This window comes from Bos javanicus, chromosome 3, assembly GCF_032452875.1.
Source record: "Bos javanicus breed banteng chromosome 3, ARS-OSU_banteng_1.0, whole genome shotgun sequence".
Lineage (NCBI taxonomy): Eukaryota > Metazoa > Chordata > Mammalia > Artiodactyla > Bovidae > Bos > Bos javanicus.
Genome location: NC_083870.1, coordinates 120,377,902 through 120,398,187, shown reverse-complemented (window position 1 = coordinate 120,398,187; position 20,286 = coordinate 120,377,902). Strand labels below are relative to the sequence as shown.

Genomic DNA, 20,286 nt, shown 5'->3' with positions numbered 1-20,286 from the left:
TCCAGCGCTCCTTTTGCGAGTGCTGCACACTCTGCTCTGAGATGCAGCCCCTGGAGGAGCAGGAAGGCTGGCTGCTCTGGGGTTTCCTGCTGCTCCAGTGTCGGGAGCCCTACACCGCGCTTCTCCTTCTTTCTTTTTCACAGTCCTCTTGATTGATGACTGCTTTCGGTATAGATAGGGAAAGGGTGGCCACCTCTGTCTCCTCCCAGAGTTTCCCTTGACCTCAGAAAGCTGCTGAACTTCTGGCAGTTTGAGGATTTCGATTATTTTCGTTTTCTTTCCCCACATGAGTTGTCTGTTTTAACCGGTTGTGAGAGAGAGGGAGGAAGAGTGTATAACTACATGCAGGGCTCATGTCTGACAGAAAGAGCGTCCTGCTGCAGAAACAGCAGCTAACCTGGTTAGTCAGCATGTGCCTGCTCTCTGGCCACGTCCTGCCTGGCGTGTGGCGCCACCGTGACGGAAACAGGCTCGGGGCTGGGCCGGGTAGAGAATCAACAGCTGAAGCTGGGAGGCCGGTTGTGTTCACACTCCCTGGGGCCCGCTGCCCAGAGGTGACACTTCAGCTGAGCCTGTTCTCAAGCAGGGCCTGAGGCCGGGGAGGCGGGAGGCGGTGGGACGGGCATCCCTACACGGGAGAGTGCCGTGGAAAAGCCGCTTTTCGGGAGCCTCCAAGTGTTTTTTTTCTTTGGTCCTTTTCCTGCCGTAGGCTTCAGCAACCGTTGCCATTCCCAAAGAGCACCATCGCTTTGTAATTGGCAAAAATGGAGAGAAACTGCAAGACTTGGAGCTAAAAACTGCAACCAAGATCCAGATCCCGCGCCCGGATGACGCCAGCAATCAGATCAGGATCACGGGCACCAAGGAGGGCATCGAGAAGGCACGCCACGAGGTGCTGCTCATCTCTGCAGAGCAGGTGAGGCCGGCCTGTTCGTGTGCTGTGCGCGCATCAGTGTGGGCGAGATCCCAGCGAGCCCTCGCCAGGCGCTCACACCTGCCCTTCCCGCCTGTGTGTGAGCAGCGCGTGTATCACGGTGTGGGCATGATCCCAGCGACCCCTAGCTGGGTGTTCACGCCTGCCCTTCCCGCCTGTGCGTGTTAGAGAGAGACCCCACCCCCCCCTACTCCCAGGCGGGCCCTCATGTCTGCCCCTCCCACCCAGGACAAGCGTGCTGTGGAGCGGCTCGAGGTGGAGAAGGCCTTCCACCCCTTCATCGCAGGGCCTTACAACCGGCTGGTGAGCGAGATCATGCAGGAGACGGGGACACGCATCAACATCCCGCCGCCCAGCGTCAGCCGCACCGAGATCGTCTTCACGGGCGAGAAGGAGCAGCTGGCTCAGGCCGTGGCTCGCGTCAAGAAGATTTACGAGGAGAAGGTAGCCTGCCGGGCAGGGAGAGACCAGACCCGCCCTGTCCATGGCCTTTTCGAGATGACCCGCTTCCCAGGGGTCAGCTCCGCCTGTGCTCCCCTGCCCTGCCTGCGGCGGACACCCTGCCCCCAGCTGACCGGGCCTCTGAGGGAGCAGGGAGCCTGGGACGGTGGGCTCTGGGGTCTGAAACTGGCTCCTTGCTTTGGAAAGAGGACGTGGCCTATTGGTCTCTGCCTGGTTGCTGTGGTTAGTCAGCTTGATGTAAACTCTGCAGCCACCTTCCCGAGGCGAGGACCCGGGCAGTGACAAGCAGCTCCCGGGGCTGGGCTGGCGCCACCCTCGCACAGGGCTCAGTCGCTGCACTCGGGGCCCTGTGTCCTGTCCACTGCGCTGACACCCTTGTGCACACTGCTCCTCCTCAGAAAAAGAAGACTACGACCATCGCAGTGGAGGTGAAGAAGTCCCAGCACAAGTACGTCATCGGTCCAAAGGGCAACTCCCTGCAGGAGATCCTGGAGAGAACCGGGGTCTCCGTGGAGATCCCACCCTCGGACAGCGCCTCCGAGACGGTGATACTGCGAGGCGAGCCCGAGAAGCTGGGGCAGGCACTGACTGAAGTCTACGCCAAGGTGACCTCTCGGGGGTCAGAGGACCAGGGCGGGAAGGGGGCGCTCACCCTGGCAAGCCCCCCAGCCTGGTGCGCATGGGAGCAGACTCCGCAGACTCATGGCTTTGTTTCCTGGTTCCCTAGGCCAACAGTTTCACCGTCTCCTCCGTCTCTGCTCCCTCCTGGCTCCACCGTTTCATCATCGGCAAGAAAGGGCAGAACCTGGCCAAAATCACTCAGCAGATGCCAAAGGTGAGGGGCCGGTCTCTTCCGTGCCAGGTGGGTGGGGTCGTCCCCTCTCTGGCACTCGCTTTGTCCTGGGTGCCTCTGAAGACCACTGGCGGCTTTTAGAGAGGAGCTGTTGTGTGATTGTCAGCTGGCCCACGGTCACCAGGGAGAGCACAACACATTTTTTTTCAAATGTCCATGTTCCTTTGGGAGAGTGTCTCAAGAAGCACCTCATTTAGCTGTGACAGTGTCGTGATTGTGAGTAGTTACGTCTGAGAAGCCTATGGCGCAGAGCGGGTGCTTGGGCTGTGGAGGGGGCGGAGGAGGCCCCTCCTTTCCCAGTGCCCGGGGAAGCCCCTCGGTGCTCCAGTCCCAGTGCTCCGGGGGCTGCAGTAGATGTAGTGGCCCTGGCAGGGGTCCTGTGCGTGGCGTCTCGTTCCTGTCTTGCTCAGAGTCCTGGTCCCCGCTGGCCAGGGGGCGTGGGTGGGTGGCTTGAGCAGTGTGGTGTTGGGGTGCTTCTGCAGTGGTTCTGGTGACACGCAGGGGGCCTTGCTGTTGGCACAGGGTGGTTCCTGCCAAAGCCACAGTAGTCCCCACACCCCCCTCCCCCAACCTGTTCTGGAGCCTGTGGGTGGGCCACGGACCCCGAGGGCAGCCTGGGCTCCGGAGGGGCTTCTGCGCCGTGCTGTCCTCACAGCTGGACGCATGTTGGTGCTGCAGGTCCACATCGAGTTCACGGAGGGTGAGGACAGGATCACACTGGAAGGCCCCACGGAGGATGTCAGCGTGGCCCAGGAGCAGATCGAGGCCATGGTCAAGGACCTGGTAAGGGGTCCCCAGCCGCACCCCGAGTGCCGGCCGAGCAGGCACAGCCATCAAGGCCTCGGAGGGCCGGGGAGGGCCCGGAGTTCAGGACGGCCCAGGGAGAGGGCCCGCGCCCAGAAGGAGGATGTGTTGGGGGCCCTGCAGCTGAGGGAGCAGGGCAGTGGCAGCCGCTGGCCTCCAGACTTGGGTCATGGCGGCCTGCCTATCTGTGGGGAGATCTGGGCGCGTGTCATGGACTCAGTCTCCACAGCCTTGCTCTGTGTGCCCCCTGCAGATTAACCGGATGGATTACGTGGAGATCAACATTGACCACAAGTTCCACAGACATCTCATTGGGAAGAGCGGAGCCAACAGTGAGTGAGGGGGCGCTCCAGGTTGCCGGGGGGGTCCCGTGCAGAGCCTTGGACAGGGCCCCCCGAGGCTAGCGCTGAAGGTGCCTGGGGCCGTGTCGTCACGTTGAGCCAGACCTGCAGGGCTGGGCTCTGCCCACCAGGGCCCTCGAAGGCGCCACTTGACCACACGCCTGCTGGGCGGACAGCCTCAGCTGAGGACCGAGCCCTGAGTGGGCCAGCGGGCAGCCGCCGAGAGAGCGGTCTGCCCGCGTCCACGGGTGTTGGGCACGGTTCAAAACCCACGCCTCCCCTCAGTGTGACTGCGCGGCCCCACGGTGCTCTCCAGCCCTGAGCAGCTTGCCCCTGGCTGTGACCCCTGCTGCAGGTGGAGAGGGGGCACCCCGTGAACCTGCCCTCCTGAACTCTGCCTTGTACGGTCCTGGCTTGCTCAGAGTCCGCAGGGGCGAGTCGCTGCTGCCCGGCCCATGCACTCACCTTCACAGAAGGTGGGGGCAGGTCCTGACGCTGACTCCTGGTTTCTGTTCCCGGAAGGACAGGCCACTGCGGTGTCTGCCCTGCTTTCTCCTGGTTCACTTGCTCACCTTGATTTTATTTCATGTAAACTCTGCTGCTTGTCTGCTGTGTCCTTGGTTCTTGTCCTGCGAGGACCAGCCTAGAGCAGCCCCGCCCCACAGAGACCGCCCCGAGCGGGCAGCTCCCGGGGGTGTCTGCGTGTGCACAGCCCCTGCTTGGCGCCCCTTTGAGGAGCTTGGTTTCCCTTGACTATCCAGCGTGCAGAACGCTGACCCCGTTTCCTGGTGGGCGAGCTTGGGCCTCTGTTGACGGGGTGACAGGAGGGCTGAACAATCCACTGGTTTTGCAGACAGTGAGGGCTGAAGTCTGTCTAGACAGCGTGGCCCCCATGTGGCTCCATGGGGATCAATGAGGGTGCTCTTATCTTCAGGTACTGTGGACTCCTCTGGGTTTCATGGCTTGTTTTTTACTGTGTCTTTTTGAGAGTAATTTTTTCTAAGCTGTGGAGTATGAGCTGCCACAGTGGTCTCTGTCCACATTAGCGACGCCCCAGCCACGCCCAGCCCAGCATGCTTGGGTGCTGGGCGGCCCTCGCCCTGGGCATGGAACGCTCTCAGGGAGGCAGCAGCGTGTGGTCCCTCTGGGTGGTGGCCAGTCAGGGCTCCTCGTGGGGCACGGGAAGGCCTCCCGCCCTTGTGCCTGTGGATAGTGGCTTGGGTCGGGGCAGGGTGGCTCTGCGCCCAGTGGTGTCTGCCGTGTCCCCAGTAAACAGGATCAAGGACCAGTGCAAGGTGTCCGTGCGCATCCCTCCCGACAGCGAGAAGAGCAGCCTGATCCGCATCGAGGGCGACCCGCAGGGCGTGCGGCAGGCCAAGCGGGAGCTGCTGGAGCTCGCCTCCCGCATGGTAAGCCCGGCTAGCCCGCGCTGCACCCCTGCGGCAGGTCCGTGGCCTTCCCTGATGCAGCGCCCAGCGGCAGGGGCGTGCTGGCACCCCACTGGTTCCCACGTGCAGCTGCTGTTGAGGCTCACGGCCTGCGTTGTCTGCACAGCGGGCAGGGGGGAATGTCTCTCCCCTCCCCCAGACCAAGCTGCAGCCTCCACGCAGGAGCAGACAGGTGTCTCCCTGCTCTACATGTCTGATCCGGAACCCCGGTGTTGTGGACAGGGGCTGCTTGGCTGGTGGCGTGTCCCCACGTCCCAGCTCTGCTCGCTCCTCTGTGCAGTGTTTCCCCTGACGGGGGAGCCAGCCCCTAGAGGAGGCTGTGGGCCGCGGGGCTTGCAGCCTCTCCCGTGCTTGTCCATGCAGGGGAACGTCTGAGCCACTCTCTGCAGGAGGCCCGGCTCCCAACCGCAGGCAGATGCGCTGGCTGAGTGCTGCGGGCTCGCTGCTGGGTAGAGGGCCCCGCTCAGCTTTGTGCTGTGCCTGGCTCCCGCGAGAGCGTGCGCTGCAGCCGCTGGTGGAGACCACGGGGGCCCTGTGGGGCGCTCTGCCCGGAGCGACACCCGGGGCTGCACCTGGGCCCCTCAGTGTGCTCTCTCGTGTGTTTAGGAGAACGAGCGTACCAAGGACCTAATCATCGAGCAGAGATTTCATCGCACAATCATCGGGCAGAAGGGTGAACGGATCCGTGAAATTCGGGACAAATTCCCGGAGGTAAAGTGTCCCCAGCGGCGCCCTTCACCGCCGTCTAATCGGCAGTTGGAAAAGGGGCTCCGTATTGTGGGGTCCAGTCCTTGCTGATTATCGAACTTGACCTCCCGATCATTTGTTCTAGGTTATCATCAACTTTCCAGACCCAGCACAAAAAAGCGATATTGTTCAACTCAGAGGGCCCAAGAATGAGGTGGAGAAATGCACAAAATACATGCAGAAGATGGTGGCAGACCTGGTAAGGGGCACTTCCATCTTTTGTCGGAACAGCGTCTCGGGTGGTGTGGGGCCGGGGGTCCCCCGCACCCGCTTCAGGGAGCACGCTTGGGTGCTGGGGCAGCCCGCCCTCAGCGTTCAGACCGGCAGAAAGGGTTGTGACCTCCGTGTCCGGTGGGGGTCAGTGGGGGACCACCTTGCCGTGCAGGTTACTTTGTTTCCTGGGGGGTCCTCAGATACCCGGTAAGCAGAGGGGTCTGCTTAGTTGCACGAGGCATCGTTTACTGATTGGTCGTTTTTCTGAAAACTTGGACCATGAGGAAGTGGTTTGGAAAGTGCTGAGGGGGCGGGCGGCCAGTGCCTGGGGGCTCCCGGCGGTTTTCTGGGGCTCAGCTTGACCCCCTCAGGAGGCGCTGCCGGGTGGCGGGAAGTCCCGCGACCCTCCTTCGTGTGTGCCGCGCTCACACCTGGGCTTGAGTTGTGGCCTCTGGGCCTGTCCAGGCTGTGAGCCGTGGGTGTGAGGGCGCCTTCCCCGGGCGTGGGGGCCTCTGACCAGGCCCTGCAGCAGCCGGACAGGCACACTGGTTAGTCAGTCAGCTGTGGGCTCAGTTGCCTCCTGGCAGACCTTGGGGTCGGACAGGGAGGGGAGTGGGCCCTGGCCTGTCCGCGTCACAGGAGCCTGTCCTCTGGCCTTCGGGCCTGGGAGGGTCGCTTCACTCGACCTATTGTGCCATCCTTGGTTTTTAAGGTGGAAAACAGCTACTCGATTTCTGTTCCGATCTTCAAGCAATTCCACAAGAACATCATCGGGAAGGGAGGCGCAAACATTAAAAAGGTGACCGCCGGCACATCTGCCCACGCCTCACCTCTGCCCGCCCTGCCCCGAGCCCTGCCCTGAGCTGGCCTAGGTTTTAATGTGGGACCAGGGGGGAGGTGGCATCAGCTCCTCACAGGCCTCTCTCCTTGCAGATTCGAGAAGAAAGCAACACCAAAATCGACCTTCCAGCAGAGAACAGCAACTCGGAGACCATCGTCATCACTGGCAAGCGGGCCAACTGTGAGGCCGCCCGCAGCCGCATCCTGTCCATCCAGAAGGACCTGGTAAGGGGCGGGCGCGGGCGGGCCAGCAGCCTGCCGCCTGTCCCCGGCACCGGGAAGCCCACACTTTCTTTCTCTTTGGGGGTTTTTTGAGAGAGTGAGAGGCAAGAAAAGGCCGGTGTAGAGAGTGCAGTTTGAGTTTTACCGTGTGTCTGCTCCTAGGGGTCCCCGCCACAGCACCCTTGGGGGTCCAGTGTGTGCACTGTCCTTCTGCACACACCCCTGCCCCCGCGCCCCGTTCTTTTGGCGACGCCCTGCCACGTGCTGGGAGCTGCTGCTGTCTGCCGTCTCTGTGCCATCTGTGTCATTTCCTTCGGCCCCCTTTCGACCGGTGTTTCGTGGCTCCAGCCCCCCCTTCGGGCCTGTGGCTGGGGTTTCGTGGCTCCACCCCCCGCTTCGGGCCTGTGGCTGGGGTTTCGTGGCTCTGTTTCCCTCTTTGGGCCTGTCTGTTTTCCTGTGTGATGTCAGTGGTTGCTCCAGGGGTTGGGGCGTCTTCGGCTGACTCAGTGCTGCTTGGAATGCAGGGTGAGGGCCTGAGAACGGTGGGCACACCACCGCTGTGCTGTCCGCACGCTGTAAGCCCACACGCTTCCTTACCTTTTGTGTTTAAATGTCCAGTTATCTTTTAGAAGGGTCGAATAATACGAAACGTCCGGACGCACGTACTTGGCACGTAGACGTACCTCCGGCTCCAGCCGCCCACCACTTCCCTCTCGAGCCCACGCGGCCCCTGAGCCTCCGCTGGCCCCACGGTCGGCCTTCCCAGAACGTCACACAGCTGGGATGCCGTGTGGCCGTTTCCAGTTGACCTCTCTCACTTGGTGATAGGATGGCTGTGTGGTGTGACAGCGCGCATTTCTGTAAGAAGCGCCTTCTGTGGTGGCGGCACCTCCTGGCGTCCCCGGCAGCCTCCACACCTCAGGCCGGGGGCAGCGTCCTGTCCTGTGCCTGCGTGTCTCCCGTGTGGCTCATAAGACAGCTAGTGTCGCCCTGCCGTTTCTGCTCTGCTGGCTTGTCTGACGATGATCCCAGTCTCTAGCAAGTTCTCATGTGTCTTAGTGTCATTTCATTCGTGTTTCTTTGCTTGGAGTTTCTCAGACTTCTTGGATATGTGAGTTTAGAGTTGTCCTGAAATGCGGAAAGATTTGGGGACTTCCCTGGTGGTGCTAAGACTGCACTGCAAGCACAAAGGGAGCAGGCCCAGTCCCTGGTTGGGGCATGTAGATAAGACCCCACATGCCGTGCAGGATGGCCAAGAAAGAAAACCCGACCAGAGAAACCAGCAATCAGTAGGATTTATGTCACTTTGCACGTGTCGTCCTCCCCTCCGCAAGTTCAGCTTCGACCCTTTGTTTTTATGCCTGACACCATCAGCCTTGCCTTTGGCTTCTGGACCACGTGCAGCGTCGTGGAAATAGCTGTTCAGTGTCCTGGGCCACTGGCTCTGTCTCATTTCGGGCTGTTTTCCATTGTTCATCCCCGTGATGGCTCGTTTTTTCTCATTTCTTTTCATGCCCAGTTTTTCTGTTTGTTTTTATGGGATGCCAGATCTTACGAAGTTTACTTTGGTGTATAATAGGTGTTTTCTGCGTTCCTGTGACGCGTCTTCAGGCTTTGTTATTTCACAGCACTTTGCTCCTTTTGGGCTTGGTGTTTAGACTTGTCAGGTGGGGTCACAGTGCCGAGTCGAGAGCCAGTGGCTTCCCCAGCGCAGCCAGGCTCCCTGCACATCCCGCCGTGAGCCTGCAGTGCTCCGGCTGCCCACCCCCTGCGCATCCCACCGTGAGCCTGCAGGGCCCCCTGGACAGTCGGCGTTGCGTCCTTGGTGTGGGACTTGCCCGGGAGCAGGGCCAGGTGTGGGCTGCTGGCTCCGCCTCCAGCATCTCACCATGTGCCCGGAGGAGGAGAGCGCAGTCCCGCCTTGACTCGGGGCAGGGTCCTGGCTTACAGGGTGCTCGGGCAGGCCGGCCCTGGGGCTCTGTGATGGGCGGGCCGGCCCTGGGGCCCTGCAACGGGCCTGCCCTTCTGGCCTCACAGGCTCCCTCGTGTTGCATGTGATTCCAGGCCAACATCGCCGAGGTGGAGGTGTCCATCCCCGCACGACTGCACAACTCGCTCATTGGCACCAAGGGCCGCCTCATCCGCTCCATCATGGAGGAGTGCGGCGGGGTCCACATCCACTTCCCCGTGGAGGGCTCAGGCAGCGACACTGTGGTCATCAGGGGCCCGTCCTCGGACGTGGAGAAGGCCCGGAAGCAGCTGCTGCACCTGGCAGAGGAGAAGGTGAGCGCCGAGCGTGGCGGTCTGCCCTCGCGTCCCTCTGGGGGCCTGCACAGCCTGTCTCTGCGGCAGGTGGGAGCACATCTGTGCACACGCGCGTGTCTCCTGAAGGGCCTCTCCAGGCCGGAGGCCTGCATGTTCAGTGGAGAAAACTTGCTGTTGGGCTCGTTATTTGGGGCTTTTCCCTCCTGAGTATGATTTGCGTACAGGAAGTCTCCGCGTGTAGTTCTGGGTTAATGGCCCACGTTCGTGGGACCCCCACTCAGAAATGTCCTTCGCCAGGCACCGCCTCCCGGCCTCCGCTGGCCCGGGCGCGCTGCCCCTCTGTCTCAGCACCCCTGCGGCTGTTTCTGGCCTCCGCTGTCTCAGCAGCGCGCCAGGGGGTGACTGCCGCAAGGTAGCTCAGGGCCCTCAGCATTGTGCTTGTTGAAACTGCCCCGGCTCCTCCGAGCTCCCTGCCTTCCCGTGTGCGTTGGAACCAGGCTGTCAGTGTCTTGGGCAAGTCTGTCTTGGATCCCGACTGGAGCTGTGTTGAGTCTGAAGATCAGATCCCGGAGGACTGCCACCCCGACAGTTTGGGTCCTCCAGGGTTTACACTGCTTGATTTTTCACTGGTGCTGTGTCATTCTTAGCATGAAAATCTTGTTCATTGTGTTTGGCTTGTCTTTTTTGATTTTTAGTGGAATTATAAATGGTGCTGTTTTACCCGTTTCCGTTTGTGGCGCTTATAGGCGTAGACTGGAGTTCTGCATTCGGGCCGTGCTTCTGGTCTGCAGCCCGCTTGTTAGTGCCAGCGCCTTTCCTTGTGGATGCTGGCGCGTCTCTGTGGAGCGCACCGTCTGTGGATGGCGTTGCAGCCCTCCTTGCTGGTGCGCGCCTGCGTGTCTCCTGTGATGGTGCCGCTTGTGCCCGTGTGCTGTTGGGCAGCGTGGCGAGCAGACAGCCTGGCTGGCTGGCCGCGCCGTGAGGCGGGCTGGGTCTTTGGCAGCTCTTCCAGCTGAGGAAGTCCCTTCTGTGCTTGGTTTGCAGAGAGTCTTTATCAGGAATAGGTATGGGATCTGTTGAGATGCTTGCCTGGTTTTTCTTTCTCTGGTATAAATACAAGCTGGTTTAGTGTCTGACCACCCTGGAGTTTCTAGGGTGGGCCTGCTTGGGGATGATGCACCCTTTTATCACGTTGCAGGGATGGGCTCCCTGACTCTTAGATTTTTTTAAATGCTGCTGTTTAAGTGTCTGAAAAGTTGAAGATTTTCAGTGGTGTTTTGTGAAACCAGCACTTACAGATAACAATTCAGTTATTTGCTGTTCAGCTTGGGGGCTGGTTTCACGACAAGAAAAAGGAAAGAGTGCCCACTGTGGGCTTGTCTGCCTGGGGGAGTGTCCTCTTGAGTTCTGCAGACCCCCTGCCAGAGGATCACTCAGCAAGGTCACTGGTCCGGGACTTCTCCTGGGCTCTGGTTCCATGGTCAGATACGGCCTTGGTTGGCTTGGCTGTCTCTGAGCTGGGTGCATGGGTCACCTGGAGCCCTGGGAGTGAGCACTGGATGAGGCGCTGTCGGCTGGGGTCAGGCGGTGTGGGGCTGCCCAGGCCTGGAGATGTTCTGGGCAGGCTGTGGGCTTCCTGCTATGCGGGTGCAGCCCTCCCCGCAACGTCCCCTTGCAGAGGGAGGTGGGAACAGCTTTCAGAGGCGCAGGCTGCTGTTGGGGGCAGGACTGGGGTTCTCGTTCGTGCAGGGAAGGGAAGGCACATGCTGCCTGGTCTGGGTGTCCGCGGTGAGACCTGAGCAGCCCCGTTTGGAAGGTCGTTGGTGGCAGTGTGAGGAGAACTCCCCCACCCTGCTGTCCCTGGGGCCGCATAGGCGGCACCAGGCCAACGAAGCTGGATTGGTTTGTGCAGCAAACCAAAAGCTTCACAGTTGACATCCGCGCCAAGCCCGAGTACCACAAGTTCCTCATCGGCAAAGGGGGCGGGAAGATCCGCAAGGTGCGGGACAGCACCGGGGCGCGCATTGTCTTCCCGGCGGCCGAGGACCGCGAGCAGGACCTGATCACCATCATCGGGAAGGAGGATGCTGTCAGGGAGGCCCAGCGGGAGCTGGAGGCGCTCATCCAGAACCTGGTGAGCTGGGCGGGCGGGGCTGGGCCGGGAGGCGGGCGGCGGGCGGGCGGGGGCTCATGCCGCACCCTTCCCAACGCCCCAGGACAACGTGGTTGAAGACTGCATGCTGGTGGACCCCAAGCACCACCGCCACTTCGTCATCCGGAGAGGCCAGGTGCTGCGGGAGATCGCCGAGGAGTACGGCGGGGTGATGGTCAGCTTCCCGCGCTCCGGCACGCAGAGCGACAAGGTCACCCTTAAGGGCGCCAAGGACTGCGTGGAGGCGGCCAAGAAGCGCATCCAGGAGATCATCGAGGACCTGGTGGGCCCCCAGCGTGGCGGGCTCAGGCCCTGACGGGCAGTTGCTCCCTGCCCTCACAGGCCCAGCCCCTGCCTGCCCCCTCCTGGGTGGGGAGTCAGACCCAGGGAAAAGGCGCAGCAGGGCAGACAGAGCCCAGCCTCTGAGGGCCCCTGGCTGTGCGGCGGGGCGGGGGCCTCCCTGTGGCCCTACCCCGGGCCACTGCGACCAGTGGCCTTGGGGGAGGGAGGCAGAAGTGGTGTGGCTGTGAACTTGGCCCTGAGCAACTGACCTTGGCTTTACTTCTCTTTTTTGCTCTGTCTCCTCCCAGGAAGCCCAGGTGACCATAGAATGCACCATACCCCAGAAATTCCATCGATCGGTCATGGGCCCTAAAGGTTCCAAGATCCAGCAGATCACCCGGGACTATAACGTTCAAATTAAATTCCCAGACAGAGAAGAGAACCCAGGTGGGTCCTGGCTGGGGGAGGCGGGGGCTGTCGGCTGTCCGGGGGCTTCCAGCGGCTCAGGGTCGCTCTGGCCTGTCGGAGCAGGCGGTGTTGTGGTTGCAGGGAGATGAAGGGCCCTTTGGACGTCCTCAGGGTTCCCAGCGGCTAGTGACCTGGCCCGGGAGAGCCTCCCGCGCGGGAGGAGGTGAATCTCCTGTCTTCCTCAGAAGAGCTTGGGCTACAAGTTCAACCATATTTGTTGCGTTTACGTTTTCCACTCGAATGTTCACTAATTTTGAAACAACCTCACGTTAAAGAAGAGCTGCACAGGAAGGTGTAGAGATGAGTCTGCGCTCACCACCTGGCTTACACACGGCACGCTTTTTCTTTCTGAGTCGTCTGTGTGTCCGCTTCAGGCCCACCCCTCACCCACGCGGCTTCCTCGCGAGGACGAGGACTCGAGGGGCGTCGGGGAGCCTGGCTCATGCGACCCGTGCGCTCAGAGCCGTGTGCCCCTGTGTCCTCTCGCGGGCTCCGCCCGCCCGGTCGCTGCTGCCTTGGGCGGCTGCGTCTGTGTTCCTGTCTCCTGGACGCTGTCTTGCTCCACGAGTGTCCTTTGGTTGTTTTGGTCACATCTGGTTCCCATGTGGAACCCCTGGACCCCGCCAGCCGCTGTCAGCCCCAGCGTGCTTGCACTGTGCGTGCTGTCCTCCTGACGTGAGGGGCAGGCGTTACCGCGTCCCCATTCGGTCCTGTTCTCAAGCCACCTCCGCCCGGCGGTGGTCTCCTCCCTTCTCAGCGGGCCCTGCTCCGCCTCCCCCTGCAGCCCCTGAGGCAGGTGTGGAGGCCCGGCCCCCCACCCCATCCCGTCCTCCCGAGGCACCTTGGGGGTGCTGGGCCCTGGGCGTGCGCGGCCTGAGCTGCTCCTCCATGTCCCTAGGGCACAGCGTGGAGCCTGCTGTCCACGAGAACGGCGAGGACGCCGCAGAGGGGAGAGAGGGCAAGGAGGCTGAGCCTGGCTCCCCCAGAAGGTGCGACATCATCGTCATTTCCGGCCGGAAGGAGAAGTGCGAGGCGGCCAAGGAAGCCCTGGAGGTGGGCTTGGACCCCACTCAGCCCCGCCCCCAGCCCTTAGCAGGGAGCTGGCGCAGATCTGAGACCTGAGCACCTGGGCTCGCGTTAGGGGCGGAGCTGCTGGCCTGGGGCCACAGACAAGCAGAGCTGGTGGGGCTCGGGCACCGCCCTGCCCCCGGCCCCCTCCCCTGGCCCCTCCCCGCAGTGTGCAGGGTCCCGAGGGGCAGCACTCAGTGAGCCCCAGCGCCGTGGACGGGATTGAGGGTCCTGTCGTGATGCGAGGACAAGCGGGAAACAGACGGGTTCCCAGGGCGGGCAGGCTGCAGAGATGACAGGGGTCTTAAGCGCTGCACCAGGAGGGGGCCGTGGTCCCGGGCGGAGTCCCGTCGCTCTGACCGTCTCTAGGGTCTCTGAGGCCAGGATCAGGGTGCGCCTCTGTGTGGCCCCAGCCCCTCTGTGGGCTGGCTCCCAGACCCCGAGGTCCTGGGCTTGCACAGCTCTGCTTCTCCTAGGGGCTGCTGCACCCCCCACCCTTTCCCGTGTCCCTTCACATGGAGAGTGGCGCTCTGCCCAGCTGGGGCAGCATGGAAGGTTCTAGAGAGCATCTCATTCCCACAGGGCTCTTCCCCTGTGCCCCTGGGAGGCCTGCTGCTGAGCCCATGAGCTCCCCACCCCCAGCCTCAGGCCTGACCCCAGCCCTGTCCTGCAGGCGCTGGTTCCAGTCACCATTGAAGTGGAGGTGCCCTTTGACCTTCACCGCTACATCATTGGCCAGAAGGGAAGTGGGATACGCAAGATGATGGACGAGTTTGAGGTAAAGCCGCTCTGCAGGTTGTCTCCCCGGAGGCCGGGTGCTGGGAGGGGGTGCAGTGCTCCTGCCTGCTCCCCGAGCTGAGCTCTTCCCCCCACCCTCCCCATCCCGAGGCTGAGCTGTGTCCCCAGGGACGCCCTCTGCAGCAGGCCTGCCCCCGTCTCCACGCAGGTGAACATTCACGTCCCGGCGCCTGAGCTGCAGTCTGACATCATCGCCATCACGGGCCTGGCTGCGCACCTGGACCGGGCCAAGGCGGGGCTGCTGGAGCGGGTCAAGGAGCTGCAGGCCGAGCAGGAGGACCGGGTGAGGGCCGGGCGTCCCGGGGCCGAGCCCCTCGCACCCAGGCCGGCCCTCAGCCGGGCTTCGGGCGGCCAAGACAGTGCCGGCTGACCCTGCGTCGCAGCCCAGGGTCCTGCGGGCCGGGAGCTCCCACTGAGGGTGGTGACGGGGGCCTGGCCCTCTTTTACGAAGACAGCAGCAGTTGGACTTCGTGTCGTTAGCTGTGTGTTAAATAAATATGAAGACCTTTGCCAGCCTTCCAGGGAGGGTTCAGCTGCGGAGGCCCGGGTGCCAGGAGAGGCCCCAGCGTGTGCCCGTGGTCCCGGCAGCCCTGCCAGCACCCGGGGTGCCGTCTCCTTGCTGACGGGGACGCGAGAAGCCCCTGTGCCTCTGGAGCTGGCGTGGCGCCAGGCGGGTCCTGTGCAGCCCGAAGCCCCTTGCGGATAGTGTGGGGGTGACAGGAGCTCACACACCTCAGGTCGGCCTCGAACGCGGTGCCGGCCTTGGGGTCCCCTCTGCCCAGAGCGCAGCCTGAACTTCTGGCTGTGGACATCCTTGTGCACTTTAGTTCCCTTCTGTGGGTCCGCTCTTCTGGTTTGGTTTGGGGATTTGGGGCCTGCTCGTGTCCCACCACCCTGAAAGCCCAGCTTGCACACTCGCTGCGTCTCAAACTCAGGAGGTGGAGCCGGGCGGGCGCTGTGCCCGGTCCGCCTGAAGGCCTGTGCTCGCGGTAGCGGCGTCCTCGGGCCTTTGGTTCGGTTGCTGAGGGGCGGGCCACAGAGCTCAGCTGCAAAGCCAAGCCTTATTCTTGGTGCAGAGTGATGCGATGCCCGCGGGCAGAGGATGGAGGGGCGACGACGGTGAGGGCCGGGGTGGAAGCGCTCCTGCCTCACTGAGCCTTGTCTCATCGGCAGGCTTTACGGAGCTTTAAGCTGAGTGTCACTGTGGACCCCAAATACCACCCCAAGATCATCGGGAGGAAGGGGGCGGTGATCACCCAGATCCGCCTGGAGCATGACGTGAACATCCAGTTTCCTGATAAGGACGATGGGAGCCAGGTAGGGGGCCGGGGGCCTGCCCTGCTGTGGCCTGGCGGCGTCTCTCTCCCGGGCAGCTCTCAGTTCCTGCTCCTGTCTAGCGCCCAGATGTTCATCGTCGTGCTCGGGTCCTTGGCACTGTGGCGTGTCCTTCTCTGGGTCATAGTATTTTTTCCTGTTCTGAGGGGCATGGCCTCAAGTTGGAGTTTCTTGTCTCCTCCTTTCTGCTTTGAGTCCTCCCTTTCTCTGCTGGTGTTCTCGGGTCTGGCGTCTCACGTTGGCTGAGGGTGGGGTGCCAGCTGCAGCGTCTGCACCTACTCTCCAGGCCTCAGTCTCCAGTGGAGGGCCTTCCCTACACCCTGGCCGTCCGGCGTCTGCTCGTCTGTGCCCGCGCCCTCAGCCCGTGGTGGCGACTGTCCTTGTCGGGGGAGGCGGGGGTGCTGCCACCCTGCCCAGCCGCCGGTCTCCCCTTCAGGCGCAGCCCGCCGTGAGCACCTGCTCCTCGTGGCACCCTCGTGGTGCATGCCCCTGGTGCTCGCGGTCAGGTGTCCCTGGGGTGCCCTCTTCTGACCAGATCCTCTCTCAGCCCCAGGACCAAATCACCATCACAGGCTACGAGAAGAACACAGAGGCTGCCCGGGACGCCATCCTGAAGATCGTGGGTGAGCTTGAACAGATGGTTTCTGAGGACGTCCCGCTAGACCACCGCGTTCACGCCCGCATCATCGGTGCCCGTGGCAAAGCCATCCGCAAAATCATGGATGAGTTCAAGGTGAGTCCCTAAGGTGAGCCTGGAGTGCAGCTCATCCTCAGAGCAGGCGGGGAGATGGGCCGCACACCCCCAAACCGTCGGAGACCCAAGGCTCAGGTGGTGAGGTGCTGTGGGGTCACAGCGGGGACAGCTGGCACTTGTGGGCAGTGAGCGGCGGGCTCTGCGTCCGGAGGAGCGTGAACTCTGAATGGCAGGCGCCCCCGGAGCGGGGGGCCCTCCACTAGAAGGGGGCCGTGCGCTCACGCACGGCGGGGCCTCGCCCACCCTGGCTGTGTGCACTCCTTCCAGGTGGACATCCGCTTCCCGCAGAGTGGGGCGCCCGACCCCAACTGCGTGACCGTGACGGGGCTCCCAGAGAACGTGGAGGAAGCCATCGACCACATCCTCAACCTGGAGGAGGAATACGTGAGTCTTGCGGGGGCGGCTGGCCCCGACGGCCCGGGGTGATGGGCCCCCGGGCCGGGATGGGCTCCCCTGCCGCAAACTGACGCCGCCTGTGCCCCCAGCTGGCCGACGTGGTGGACAGTGAGGCGCTGCAGCTGTACCTGAAGCCCCCAGCCCACGAGGAGTCCAAGGCGCCGTCCAAGGGCTTTGTCGTTCGCGACGCCCCCTGGACCGCCAGCAGCAGCGAGAAGGTGAGGCCTTGGCCCCGGCGTCCCGCGCTTGTGCTGTCCCGGGCGCTGCTGTGGGGCGGCTGTCCCTGAAGCCGTGTGCTCCCCGACAGGCTCCCGACATGAGCAGCTCCGAGGAGTTCCCCAGCTTCGGGGCTCAGGTGGCCCCCAAGACCCTGCCTTGGGGCCCCAAGCGATAATGACCAAGGAGCAGCACCTGCCCCGCGAGGGTCCGTCTCACTCTGATCCAGCGGCTGGACCCTGCGTATGTGTCGATCCCGCCCGCCCTGAGGTCTCACAGCGAAGCCAGCAGCCCCGGCCCGGCCCTGCGCTCGGCACCTCGTGAACACTAAGGAGGCCGTGGTTCGGAGTCACCCCGCTCAGCGGCCAAGCTCCCGCCCGCCGGGAGAGCCCGCAGCTGCGGCCGCACCTGCTTCCTGTCATGACCTCAGGAAATAAATTTCCTTGACTTTATAAAAGCCAAACGTTTGCCCTCGTCCTTTCCCACCTCTCTCTCCCCTGCCTGCCGCAGACGTCCTCCGCGAGGACCACCCGCCTCTTCCAGCTGCTGGAAAGCCTGCTGACCCAGACCCCGGGGTCGAGGGGAGGCCCCGTGTGCACACTGGGTGTCACTGGCCCAAGCGAGAGCCCGGGGCCGCCCGAGGACCAGGAGGCCGGTGGGGGCGGCTCTCAGACGGCCTGGCCTCCACGTCGGGCGTCCACCCCAGACCGCCCAGCCCCACAGGCAGAGCCGAGGCCGCAGGGCAGGGCTCTGAGGAACGCAGGCGGGGGTGAGGGAGCTGGGACCCCCACCCCTCCACTGAGGCCCCCCTCCCTGCAGCAGGCCTGTTTGCTCTTCTGCACCACCTTCAGCTTCCCGCGCCCACCAGCCCCCGGCTCCACCACCCTCCCCGCCCCCGGCCCCCCCAGTCCACTGGGTTCCAGGCCTCGCCCTCCCTGACCCCTGCAGTCCAGAGTGGGGAGTGCGCAGGCCACCCCCCAGACGTCCTCAGACGCATGTACGAGAGGTAAGCGGCTGGCCCTGGGGTGCAGAGGCTGTCCTAGCCGGCGGAGGACCGGATCCTTCTCAGGAGTCTGGTGGGCTGGTCCAGGCGGCGGCCCCAGGTCTCCGCAGGGCAGGCTGCTTGGTGAAGGGGAAGGTGGGGCCCTGGGCCCTGGGCCATCTGTCTCCCGGAGGTGACGGGCCACTCTGAGTTGTCCGGTCCGTGGTCTCCGACCTCCTGGAGAAGCTGACTGTGTCCTCAGGAGGGTCACCACTGCTTAGCCCACCTTCTGCCCCACCCCCACCCCATGGGGGGTTTTTGTCTCATTTATTAACTCAGGCTCAGTCACCTTGACTGCAATTCCTGAACAGACCAAGAGTAGTCTCCCCACTGCAAGTCCCCGCTGGCCCACGTGGCCTTGAACATGCCCGTCCGTAAAGTGGGGCCGACGGGGCCTGTGTGCGGCCCCAGACGAGGCGGAGCCGATGGCCGGGGAGGGCAGAAGGGTGCCCTCCCGCCTCCCCAGGGGTGCCTGTCCCTGGGAGCCCCTCCTCTGTCCGCAGGGTCTCGGGGCCTCTCCCGGGTCGGCTCCCTTCCCATGAGAGACTTGGCGCGTGTGCGTTTGTTGCGAAGCCCCGGCCCTCACTGTGCCTGGGCTGATGGTGGTCGAAGGTCACATGGTGACTGACCCGGCCTGTGCCCTGCGGCCTCCGGGGCTGCGAGCACCTGACGTGTGTCCAGCTCCTCTTCGAATGTCTTCCGTGTCACATGTGTCCGTAACTACCATCCATCCCTTGGCCTTAGCTTTGAAATCTGGAGATAATATGCAAACGTGTGTGAAGGCTCGTGAATATGGATGACACTGGAATTTTATAAATCCTAAAATAAAACCCAAACTGGATACAGTGTGCTGAGACTCGTCTTATCACGCCCTGCCGAGCTCAGTCTCAGGGAACCAGGCGTGTCTGGCATGCTCTGGAGGGTCACTAGGCACCCACAGATGCTTGGTGCGGCCCCCCAGCTGGCACAGGGTCCTCAGTCCTGAACCAACGGCTTCGCAGGAGCCAGGGCACTGGGAGGCGTCACAGTTGGGGGCAGACGGTGACCCGACACCTTCCAGGGCACCAGGGGGTGGGGACGAGAGTTTGATGGCAGCCAGGTAGGATGGCTAAGTGGTCTTCATTCAGGGGGCATCACACAGCAGAGTGCTGTCAGGAAGGCTCATGGTGGTGTACCCCCAGAAGAGGTCACACCTAGGGGTCCCGACCCTGAGGCCAAGGTGTGACCACTTCAGGCAGGAAAGGAAGGCGGTGGGGGCAGGCCCTGCCAGGCACCACACCCCCGTGACCAGGACTGTATCTTTGTATGAATGCTGGTTACGCTGGTGTGCTCACTTCATGCAAGCCCAAGATTTCTTACGTCTCCGTAAGTGAAAGAAAGTGGAGTCGCTCAGTCGTGTCCGACTCTGCGACCCCGTGGACTGCAGCCCACCAGGCTCCTCTGTCCATGGGATTTTCCAGGCAATAGTACTGGAGTGGATTGCCATTTCCTTCTCCAGGGGATCTTTCCAACCCAGGGATCGAACCCAGGTCTCCCGCATTGTAGACGCTTTACCGTCTGAGCCACCGGGGAGGTAGACGTCTCCAGAAGTTTACTTTTGAAAGTCTGAAACAGCAGAAACCACCACCTGGGAGAAAACGCCTGTGGGTCTTGTAACAAGGACACGTGCGCAGCCCACCGCCCACACACAGGAGGCGGCTGGCTTTCTGGACCCTGTGTGAGCAAGCAGCTGCCCCTAGTCTCAACCCCCTCCCTGCTCAGGAAATAGTTGGTGCTGCCTGAGGCCCGGACCTGTGGGTTTTATGAAGGCGTCGACTGGCAGTTCTGGGGAGGAGCTCGGCGGACTGCAGTGCGTCCAAGCAGTTTAAAAACCACGTGTCCGTTTTCACAGTGCTGTGCGCCCTGAGGAGCGCTCCCCTGAGGGAGTCGCAAGTGGACACTGTCTCCTGGCGTCTGTGCCGCGGGGCTTGCAGCCAGAGAGCAGAGGACAGTGAGCAGCCGGCAAGGCTGGGGGTGCTGTGTGATCGGCGCTCAGAGGAGGCAGACGCAGGGCGCTCACGAAGACAGGCGGTGGGTGAAGTCCAGCTGCAGGTGCCGTGAAGCTCCCCGTCCTGAAGACAACCCCATGCAGACAGACGGGAAGACTTGGAGAAGGAGATCTACCAACACGGGAGTGAATGTCCTTTCCTCCGATTGCTTCAAGGAATAAAGTTCAGTCTCCCTCCAAACCTTCCCCATCGAGGCACTCGCCACCGCGAGGCTGCTGCTGGCCCCAGGCTGGCAGGAGCCCGGTGCTGCCACAGAAAGCGCTGGAAGGGCTGCTCAGAGGCTGTGGACAGGCTGGAAGGGAAAGGCGCCCGAACTGCAGGCCTTGTCAGAGGAGGGGACTGCAGGGGCCCTGGGGCGGGGTGAGCAGACTCAGCTGTGGCCCAGAACAGTCTGGGTTGGGGCTGCCAGCTGGGGTATGTGAGGGGCAGGCCAGACAGCCGGGCTGGCGGGAGAGGGGACACCACCGTTTGAGAGGCAGCAGATACAGGGAGGGCCATACGGAAGACCCCAAGTCCATCAGCTTGAGGGGAGATGAGCCCCATTCAGGGCTGAGGGGGGCAGACGTGTGAAGCCGGTGGAGGCCACCTCCTGTGCCTA

General features: G+C 62.9%; 1 protein-coding gene across 2 annotated transcripts in view; it reads left to right on the top strand.

Annotated features, from left to right (window-relative positions):
* The window catches only part of HDLBP (high density lipoprotein binding protein), a 58,439-nt gene extending 41,378 nt beyond the window's left edge, over positions 1 to 17,061 (top strand). For both annotated transcript variants that reach the window (XM_061412924.1, XM_061412925.1), the window contains exons 6-28: positions 710 to 916; positions 1,163 to 1,378; positions 1,795 to 2,001; positions 2,124 to 2,231; positions 2,928 to 3,032; positions 3,307 to 3,385; positions 4,664 to 4,803; positions 5,449 to 5,553; positions 5,675 to 5,788; positions 6,515 to 6,601; positions 6,736 to 6,867; positions 8,929 to 9,147; positions 11,042 to 11,263; positions 11,346 to 11,564; positions 11,872 to 12,010; positions 12,930 to 13,084; positions 13,773 to 13,877; positions 14,046 to 14,180; positions 15,071 to 15,214; positions 15,780 to 15,965; positions 16,254 to 16,370; positions 16,472 to 16,600; positions 16,690 to 17,061. In XM_061412924.1, coding sequence (XP_061268908.1) covers positions 710 to 916; positions 1,163 to 1,378; positions 1,795 to 2,001; positions 2,124 to 2,231; positions 2,928 to 3,032; positions 3,307 to 3,385; positions 4,664 to 4,803; positions 5,449 to 5,553; positions 5,675 to 5,788; positions 6,515 to 6,601; positions 6,736 to 6,867; positions 8,929 to 9,147; positions 11,042 to 11,263; positions 11,346 to 11,564; positions 11,872 to 12,010; positions 12,930 to 13,084; positions 13,773 to 13,877; positions 14,046 to 14,180; positions 15,071 to 15,214; positions 15,780 to 15,965; positions 16,254 to 16,370; positions 16,472 to 16,600; positions 16,690 to 16,776 — 3,357 coding nt within the window. In that variant the 3' untranslated portion in view covers positions 16,777 to 17,061. The remainder of the gene's footprint in view (positions 1 to 709; positions 917 to 1,162; positions 1,379 to 1,794; positions 2,002 to 2,123; positions 2,232 to 2,927; positions 3,033 to 3,306; positions 3,386 to 4,663; positions 4,804 to 5,448; positions 5,554 to 5,674; positions 5,789 to 6,514; positions 6,602 to 6,735; positions 6,868 to 8,928; positions 9,148 to 11,041; positions 11,264 to 11,345; positions 11,565 to 11,871; positions 12,011 to 12,929; positions 13,085 to 13,772; positions 13,878 to 14,045; positions 14,181 to 15,070; positions 15,215 to 15,779; positions 15,966 to 16,253; positions 16,371 to 16,471; positions 16,601 to 16,689) is intronic.
* The last annotated feature ends 3,225 nt before the right edge of the window (positions 17,062 to 20,286 follow it).